At 38.7% G+C, this 10,017-nt stretch overlaps 1 protein-coding gene across 1 annotated transcript; it reads right to left on the bottom strand.

Moving 5' to 3' along the window:
* Nucleotides 1–183: 183 nt before the first annotated feature.
* Nucleotides 184–9,028, bottom strand: fhl2b (four and a half LIM domains 2b). Its single transcript, XM_051712556.1, has 6 exons — nt 8,906–9,028; nt 6,051–6,224; nt 3,145–3,319; nt 2,733–2,902; nt 1,177–1,363; nt 184–722 (listed from the first exon to the last, which is right to left on the bottom strand). The coding sequence occupies exons 2-6, from the start codon at nt 6,204–6,206 to the stop codon at nt 571–573; spliced, it is 840 nt and encodes a 279-aa protein (XP_051568516.1). The 5' UTR covers nt 6,207–6,224; nt 8,906–9,028; the 3' UTR covers nt 184–570.
* Between the last annotated feature and the right edge of the window lie 989 nt (nt 9,029–10,017).

Genomic DNA, 10,017 nt, shown 5'->3' with positions numbered 1-10,017 from the left:
TCTTTGAAACTCTTAGGCTAAACCTTGAGTTTGATTATTGGGTAAACACTGAGTAGACAATAGACTATATTACTTAATAAAACTCCTACTTAATAAGGAACTCTATTTAAAGTAAATGCACTAGGTGTCATTTTGATTATAGTGATCTCAAGTGAGCAAAACTGAGGCTTGCATGAATGCCTTTTCAATTAGTTTATTATCAGCTGCAGCAAGTACATTCTTCACAGTCTAAAAATGAAGAATATTGATAAGTCAAAAGCTTGTTAGTTGCATAATTGAAAAAACAAACAAACAACAACAACAACTTGTAAATAGGCAATAACATAATCTTTCAAATGTAACATTCACTCTTAGGACTATCTCTAAAAAAGATTACTTTTCCACACTGCATACAGTATGTTGCTTTTGTTGTACTCTATTTTAAACCCTGACCACAAGAACATGTCACAGCATTATGGTAAGTGGCATGCACAGGTTCCTCATAAACTAAAATATATATATATATTAGACAAATATATTAGCTATAACTTTGATAAAGAGTCAAATATTAGGCAATGCAATGCTATCTGATCAGATGTCTTTGCCACACTCAGGGCACAGGATGTCATCTCTCTCGGTCAGAAAGCCACGGCCCACCAGGGTCACAGAGCACTTCTTGCAGTTGAAACAGTCGTTGTGCCATTGTCTCTCTTCAAAGGAGATATATTTGCTACCTCCTAGACCTGCAGTGGACATGACAGAAACAGATGACAATGTAAAACTTCTGATCACTACTGCAGTAATGTCATGGAAAAAAGATTAGCAAATTAAAGAGATAGTTCATCCTCAGTTACCATATTCTTTCATTGCATCTTTTTTCCCCATATAATGAGGGTGAATCGTGATCATTTTCACTCTGCCTATCATTTGCTTTTGTGTTCCACCACAGAAAGAAAGTCATATATGTGTTTGGAACAATATGAGCTGAATAAATGACAGAATTTTCATTTTTGGGATAACTATCCCTTTAAGAGTATGATATTTGTGTGTCAAGGATTTCTTCTTTTATCTGAAGTGCACAGCAGTCGATTGGGTTGTTTATATTCGCTTTATAGGCTTGGACTTGGTCTATTTTTCAGCTGATAAGCACCTTCCCGAAATAAGGAGATGTGAATATGTTCACTTCATAGGTCATACCGCTAATAGGGGTGGTGCAGGCGGCACACTTCTTGGCATACAGGTTGCAGAAGCAGTTCAGGCAGTAAGGGAAGTCATCACGAGAGGTGAAGCGCTGGCCAGACAGCTGCTGCTTACAGCCGGTGCACAGGAAACAGTCCTTATGCCATGGCTGCTCATGGTAGGTCACTCCCCCAGTGGTGATTGGCTAAGAGGGAACGAATTAGGTCTGATGTCATATAATCCTTTTATTGTATTCTGAGCAGAGTCAAATCACCGACTATAGAATCAGGTTTAAGAAATGTTCCAGGTTCAATACAAGTTAAGATCAATCGACAACTTCATTTGTGGCATAATGTTGATTACCACATATGCCAGAACTCAGAAGGCCCAAAAAGGACATAAAGGCAGCACAAAAGTAAAAAAGACTTAAATACTGATCTGTTGATCACCCACACCTATCACATCGCTTCTGAAGATATGGAGTTAACCACTGGAGTCGTCTGGACTACTTTTATGCTGCATTTATGTGATTTTTGGTTCTGGTCAGCATTCACTTGCATTGTATGGACCTAGAGAGCTGAGATATTCTTCTAAAAAACTTCATTTGTGTTCAGCAGAAGAAAGAAAGTCACACACATCTGGGATGGCATGAGGGTGAGTAAATGATGAGAGAATTTTCATTTTTGGGTGAACTGTCCCTTTAATGTTTACGTCCTGTGGCTACACTTTTGAAAAGGTGTGTATTTTAAAGGGATAGTTCACTCAAAAATGAAAATTCTCTCATCTTTTACTCATCCTCATGCCATCCCAGATGTATATGACTTTCTTTCTTCAGCAGAACACAAATTAAGATTTTTAGAAGAATATCTCAGCTCTGAAGGTCCTCAAAATGCAAGTGAATGGGTACCAAACTTTTGAAGCTCCAAAAGTACATAAAGGCAGCATAAAAGTAGTCAAGACAACTCCAGTTTTAATCCATATCTTCAGAAGTGATATGATAGGTGTGGGTGAGAAACAGATCAATATTTATTCCTTTATTACTATAAATCTCCACTTTCACTTTCTTCTTCTTTTGTTTTTGTTGATTTTCATTCTTCGTGCATATCGCCACCTAATGGATAGGGAGGAGAATTTATAATAAAAAGGACATAAAATTGAATTTAATATATATTCTCCCCCACATCTATCATATCACGTCTGAAGATATGGCTTTAACTACTGGAGACGTATGGATTACTTTTATGCTGCTTTTATGTGCTTCATGGACCTTCTGAGTTCTGGCCACCATTCAATTGCACCGTAAGGACCAACAGAGCTGAAATATTCTTCTAAAAATCTTTGTTTGTGTTCAGCAGAAGAAAGAAATCACACACATCTGGGATGGCATGAGGATGAGTTTATGATGAGAGAATTGTTGGGTGAACTATCCCTTTAATGTTTGTGGACTGGCCCCATTCACGTCCATTATAAGTGTCTTACTGTAACATTAAATACTGTCTATTGAGCTGTCGAACATTCTGTTGAACCTAGAACATTTCTTCAATTCTCTCATGTTGTTTTTCTGATTTTCTTACCTTCTTGCAGTGCACACACTGCAGTGCATATTGCTTCTCGTAGCATGGCACGCAGTAGTTACTGTTGTCCTTTGGAATGAAGCTCTTGGTGCCAATGGGTTGCTGGCAGCGCTGGCAGGTAAAGCAGGTCTCGTGCCAGCTGTTCCCCTTATGCTCCATCTTCCTGGAGCCTGAGAGAATAAGACAATCCAAAACATACAAATAAAATAGAGACAGACATACAAAGAAGAAACATTTTTGTAATGGAACAGGAAAAGTACATGAGTTTGAAGGTCATTTTGAAGATCACCGATCCGAGGTTAAAGGGGTCCATTGTGATAAATCCTGATGTAGCATTGAGTAATTCTGTAATGCAGGTTTCTAAAGTAATTTTCTATCAACAGGGCGAGCAAATGTTTCACTGTTCACTCACCTGGCATGATTGTCTTCTTGCATTCATAGCATTTAGAGGAATACTCATTAGAGTAACACTCAGTACACAGTAGCTGCTCGTCCTTGGTGGAGAACGGCTTGTCCACCAGAGAACGGTGACATTTAAAGCAGTGGAAGCAGTCATCATGCCAGTGGCGGTCCTTATAAGACAAATCCTGAGGACAAACACATCCAAGTAAGCACAAATCGAATTGAACCTGTGTTGTTTTGCATGCATTAAACTTAAGGGAGAACTGAGGTTGCCCTCAGTGGACTTTTGGGGCATTTTTCAGCCTTCGAACATAGCTACAGTAATTAGGGAGAGTGGTAGGATAAAGGGTTCCTCAAAGTCAGCTTCACAGCAGGACACTCTCCAATGAGAGCCGCAGGTGCTGGTGTTTGCAACCAATCACAGCGTGATCTGCCAATCGGAGTGTGTTAGTGAGAGTCCGTCCTGTGCTGTGAGCACACATCACCTTAGAATGAGTGTATGACACCAGTGCTTTAATTATCCACCAATTTGGAAAGAGAGAGAGTGCTTGTTAAATGCTGGCCCTAGGTGCTATGAGGTCATGCTGATTGGTTGCTACTAGAGGCAGCTAACTGGGCCAAGGATGTGTCACACAGATGTGGCCCCACCCCAGGCCTGTCCTCCAGGCTGGTGACAGCTTCTTCACCAGGACTAATAACAATGTAATGTGACACTAATGACAGGAGCTCACAGGAGCCTGTAGAGAGAAGAGCACCACATGTTACACCAGTTCAAGGGCAGGGAATGTACTTCTAAACTACCATTGTCACTAATGGCCCGAATACCGCCCACTAAATTTACTGTATAGATAATAGTCTGTATTGTATATTTCTTACAAGATATAAATTATTGCTTGGGTGTTCTGGGTGGTTGTGGCAGTGAAGGTCTGAGTGCCCATAACTAGGGTGATACAGTGCTGGTAATTCCAAAAAAGCTCATCTGTTGCACACTGCACACTGTTACTAAATAAAAATGGCAGTATGCAAATAGTCAGTTCAAAGACCATCTTAATCAGCATAAAAGTAATCCATAAGACTCCAGTGGTTGAATCCATGTCTTCTGAAGTGATATGATAGGTAATGGTGAGAAACAGATCAATATTTAAGTCTGTTTTTACCATAAATTCTCCTCCCTGCCCAGTAGGTGGCGATATGTATGAAGAATGTGAATCACCAAAAACAAAAGAAGAATGTAAAAGTGAAAGTGAAAGTGGAGAGTGACAGTAAAAAATAACTTAAATATTGATCTGTTTCTCTCCCACACCTGCCATATCACTTCTGAAGACATTGATTAAAACACTGGAGTCATATGGATTACGTTTATGCAGTGTTTATGTGCTTCAAAATTTTGGCACCCATTCACTTGAATTGTATGGACCTACAGAGCTGAAATATTCTTCTAAAAATCTTCATTTGTGTTCTGCTGAAGAAAGAAATTCATACACATCTGGGATGGCATGAGGGTGAGTAAATGATGATTGGGTGAACTATCCCTTTAAGGCCTGTTTTCACTTAGTTGCTTCTTATTTCTTGTTATTTGATTGGGAATGCACATCCCATTTACCATGCCTGCCAACACTCCAGATTTTACCGGGTTTCTACCGTTTTTCCACCCCTCCTCCTGCTGTACTCCCGATTTACAATTTCTCCCGATAAACGCATGATTTTCTGCATCTACACTTTGCTCTTGAGAATGTATTAGACCTCCAGGTAGAGTTTCCACCCGTCCCGTATTTAAATATGAAATGATGCGTCCCGTATCGAATCAGTAAGAGACGTGATTTGTCCTGTAAACTGGTCAGATGGCGTCACAGTGAAATCGTTCCAGATCGTTCTTTTAACATTAGAAATTGGAAATGTTTCATACGGTGGGTAAGGGACTGTCTGAAAAGTCCACACATTGTGCTAAAACTGTGGCTTTTTTTATTATTGAAAAACAGAAGGTTTAATATGAATGTTCAGTAAGATTAAAAAAATTACACAGATCCAACAATGTATGAATACATAGTCATAAAGACAAGAAGTACTGGTGAAGGAAATAAATAATTAAAATAAAGTAAATAAAAAAGCGTAAAAAAAATACATATAAACCAATGCAGGTGTATACATAAATAAGATAAATAATCATATATATATATATAATTTTTTATAAGTCATTGGGCAGGAAAGTTCTCAGCATATAAAAAAGGATATACACTTTTTATTATTAACTCAAAAAGCATTTATTGCTAAAACTGTGAAGAATGTGGTAAGGGACCATCTGAATACATGGTACTATTCTTGGTATTATTAATTTTCAATGTAGTATTACTGACCTACGGGGGCACCATCTTCACTGGCTGCCATTCCTGGCACATATGAACCAATCTCCCTATTTTTCACGATTCGATGTCGGCAGATAAGGTAAATCATTTACACATGGCCACATAAACGTGTCACCACAAAATGTATATACTGTAAATCTACTTTATGCTAATGCTTGGCAGCGAAATGTGGCTAAAACGGGAGGGAACTAAAATTGCTTAGATTGATTCATTCAGATTGATTCAAAACGTCTGTAATGTGCTGCATTTTCTTTATCGTCTTTCCTAAACTTCCATATATTAATGTACTGTAGTTATGAGGGCATTTACATTTGGTCTTTTCATGATCGGTATAGCTATCAGTAAAAAAAACAAACAAAAAAAAAAACACGAAATGACCAAGTTTAGTTGTGACCAGTTGAATGTATTGAACAATGACAATGTATCAGTAACTCCAGTCAACTTTGCAAAAGCTATTTCAGAACTGATTCCAGCAGAATCTGAGCAATTTCAGCATTTTTGAACTGTACTTTCAAAACATTTTATAAAGTGCAAACTGTGAAGATGAACATACTCTGCTATTGCAGCCAATGGGGTTCTTGCATTCGTCACAGGTGTTGGAGTAGAGGCTCTCATAGCACTTCACACAGTAAGGATTTTCATCACGCAGAACATACATCTTCCCAAACAGAGACTCCTTGCAGTAGTGGCAGTCATAACGCTCCGCCATCTTGGATCTAAACAATGCCTACAAGATAAAAGTGGTGTTTTTAAATGGTGCAAACGGGGTGAGGGGTTATTGAAAGTTGAAAGTGCACGTCATTGAAGACATTTTAGGCATTTTGACAGTTTAGGAAGCATTTAGCTAGTAGGCTAGTATAATACCAGTGCTTAACATCTGCTAGATAAAGCCTAACTACATGACGCAAACTTTCTAAAGCAAGAGAGGAAGGCATGCCAGTGTATTAGTATCAGCTGTTGTGTCTCCCTCAGTAAAGCTGCTGATATTCCTGTGTTATCTCTCAGAACAGTGTCCAGACAAGCATTTGAGAACACAATGCTTGCCTGCTCCGATCTCCATACCAAGCCATGTCTCTTGTTTTCTCTTAGAATCTCTTAAAGTCTCATTCAGGCAGTGCTAATGTCTCTGTAAAGAGAATCTTTTACAGTCACATCGGTAAACTTGTTTAACCAAGGAAAGTCACCAGTAATTTTTCCTCAACTGTTCAGTATGGTTACCCTTGCATTAGGATGATTATTATTTATTATTATTATTATTGTGACGTTTGAAAAATCTTATCAGATTCCTATAACACTGATCATCTTTAATAACAGATTCTACTCTGACATCCCTGAGAGAGACTTCGATGAAAAACCCCATGAAGGGTTCTGTCAGCCTGTGTCACAGACCTTTGCTTTTTTATAGGGAAACACAATCTTCTAAGGATGGGAAGATGATCTGTTGTCTTGAGAGTCCAAACAATGAAACTCTGGGACCAGAATTTACCACAATACAAAACTTTTTCATTTACATTTTCTGCAGAAACTGTGAGTGGTGCTCGCCTGTGCAAAACATGCTGCCACAATGCAAGGGTTTTCTGATTGGTTGCTTACTGGCCCAGGTCAAAAGAGCCCACCCCATGTCTCTATGAAAATCTGGTCCCTATAAATGACTCAACCCCCTCCTTCAATGTAAATCTAAGGGATACCCCCTTTCCACTCCTCCAAAGATCTCATCCGACTATTGTGGGCCCCCTCTCACCCCAGGCCCTAGGGTGCTGCCCACCCTGCCCTCCCTGTAGTAACGCCCCTGTGAAGAACTATAGACATCTTTATAGGTCTTAACTCCTGAAGATAAATTGTCCGGTATCTCATAGCAGTTGTAGTGCACAATGCCAACTGCCTATGTATGCACGCACAGTCAAATAAAGTATACTTTGAAAGGCTAGCGTTCGATTGTACGCATACGTTAAGCCTTCAAAACCGAAGTATTCTTTGGGCTTTAGCCATTACCCACACCACCACCATAATGGGGTCATGATCTCATTGTATGTCTTTGAACTTAATACTAACTACATGTTAAGTATGTATGCCTGTATGTACTTACAGAGAGTTAACATAGTCAGCTAAATCTGCACTGTGAGCACTTGTCAGATCTCAGTGTTACTTCTGAGGGGATTCTTTGATCTGTGATCAATCTGGCACGCTGACACCAACATTGGTCTCTGTGGTTTCAGGTGTCCCCAGTGCATCCCCTACTATCAGTAAAGAGGCATATTCCTCTCAGACTCAAATAGACAAAAATACAAAGACTGCATAGTGTCCAATGATTAAAGAAGACAGAGGCTTGGCTTAAGAATCTTACTTTACTGTATGTGAATTACTTCTGAACCTTAATGGAAGTCCAAACGCAATGTTCCATCAAACGGAGGGTCCTCCTACCTACTCATTTCCAATTAAGCTACATGTGATTTAATAAAACATGCAGCTAATTAAAGATTACAAAATGGCATCTGTGGAAACTTTTAACCATAACTTGAAGAAGGACTGACAGGTGCCTGTGGAGATTTATTATCCCCATACCAACTAGCAACCAAACAAAGACAAGAAAACTTTCCATACCAATCCTGAAACAACAAACACTCTTTTAGGTATACAGTAAATCTGAAACCAAAAGATTTCTTGAGACTATGGAATGCATCCATGAAGAAACCAGGAAGACACATTCAGCTCATCCCAGCATGTCCACGGATGTCCTAACGTTTCAGTTCTAGTGTCAGGACTGTCATGTTAAAATATAGCCAGTAAAGTCCCAACCATCTTTCGACAGTAATTCTTAGTCTTGAGCTAATTTCACCTCTGACGTGCTTAAATCTGATAAATAATACGCTGTTAAAATATAGTTCACTGAAATGTAAGTAAATGGCCAAGGCTTTGTACATGGATAGTCAGGGAATAATACACCACAACATATTCTATAGTCTTGCATAACTGCCTTTAAAATGTGTAACCAGAATTCAGTAGAATTCGTTCAGAAATATTTAAAGAAAAGATAGAAAATAGAGAAATAATGGGAAAATACTGGGCAGCATTTTTTTAGTTTTAGAAGACTTTAAAGTAGATTTACAACAATAATACAGCCCGCTAATGGTGTCTGAGACAGATAATCTGATTCTTCAGTGCAGATCGTAAATGTATTTATTCCATTAGAAAGCACTTGCACACAACATTCTTTCAGTGCTAATGAAAAGCAGCAGCCTATAATAAAGCAGGTGGTGTCAGAGTGGTTTCAGGAGCAAATTAATTATAGAAATAGTGGCACTAAGCAGATGAATAGTAAAGACAGCTGCTGCAAAGAGCACCTGCATGCAACTCTTCTGCCTGGACAAAAAAGAGGAAAGAAGAGAAGTTTCTCAATGTCCAACTTGCCTGTGCTGTGTAGTGATGTGCAGTGCTTTGCTTCTTGCTGGGCTGCCTTCCTGAAAGAGAGATGGAGGAGCGATTCTTGTCCTCCCCTTTATTGGATTACTCCCCCTTTGGATGGGGCAGTGGGGTGACTGAGATGGGTTGGATGCTTTATCAAGAACTATAAATACAGAGACACCACTAAGCCACAAATGTAAATCAACTACATGCATCCATTACTAGAACATGCATCTTATGCAACAATTCAGTGAAAGCTCCTGGTGAAAAGAACACTGGAGCAAGGGCGTAGGTTTGGTTTGAAAGTTGGTAGGGACATATTGTGAGGATAATATTCAAAATGTAGATATTAAGAAAATTTAAGTAAAAGCAGCCTGGTAATATAACAAAAATAACATTTATTTCCTTATATAACAAGTCTCAATTCCTATTTCTCTGCCCCACCATATTAAATGTGAGCCTTTTTTTAAATTCTGAAGAATAAAAAGGTTTATAACTGACCACTAGGATGCACAATTTGGAGGAAAAATGTGATATGCTTGTTTAAATCTATTAATTTCAAGGATCGGACGTAAGATACTAATGGAAATCTTTCTGCAGTAATCACAAACAACTGCGATTTGTGCATCCTGAACAGTGCTGAGAAAAGTAACAGGTGTCATGTGACAATGCCGTTTATGCGCTGCTTCAGAAGAAGTCAGACAATTATTTACACATGAATAATGATACTGAGAACATTTAATAGTCATTACAATGAAAATAAAAACAAAAGTTAGCATATTTTCTATGTGGTACAATTGCCCAAATGTTGGTCGGGACATTTCCAATTGAAAGTTGGCAGGGACATGTCCCCACCATCCTTATGTAAATCTATGCATATGCACTGGAGGCTACAACAACAATGACTTTATTCCCTTTCACACAAATCAAGAGTAAAACTGCAGATTATCAATTCATAAGCACATACTTTTCATCTTGTTCCTCACACAGTGCTATCTTATGACATCAAAACACTTTTACTCTAGTGCATGATTTGTAAGGCGACACATTCTAAGGTTTTTATTTCAATGAAGTACATTTACGATCTAGTTCGTGCACAGTCAAATTGCGCAGTAGCT

The sequence above is a fragment of the Myxocyprinus asiaticus genome, chromosome 12 (genome assembly GCF_019703515.2).
Source record: "Myxocyprinus asiaticus isolate MX2 ecotype Aquarium Trade chromosome 12, UBuf_Myxa_2, whole genome shotgun sequence".
Lineage (NCBI taxonomy): Eukaryota > Metazoa > Chordata > Actinopteri > Cypriniformes > Catostomidae > Myxocyprinus > Myxocyprinus asiaticus.
This window is presented reverse-complemented; position numbering and strand designations above follow the sequence as displayed.

Bases quoted from the DNA above. Each gene is read 5' to 3' on its own strand.
- fhl2b (XM_051712556.1), bottom strand. From the start codon at position 6,206: ATGGCGGAGCGTTATGACTGCCACTACTGCAAGGAGTCTCTGTTTGGG. The intron at 2,903-3,144 runs GTGAGTGAACAG...TTATTCTCTCAG, and splicing joins CAAGAAGACAATCATGCCAG to GCTCCAGGAAGATGGAGCAT. The intron at 1,364-2,732 runs GTAAGAAAATCA...GTTCCCTCTTAG, and splicing joins AGTGTGTGCACTGCAAGAAG to CCAATCACCACTGGGGGAGT.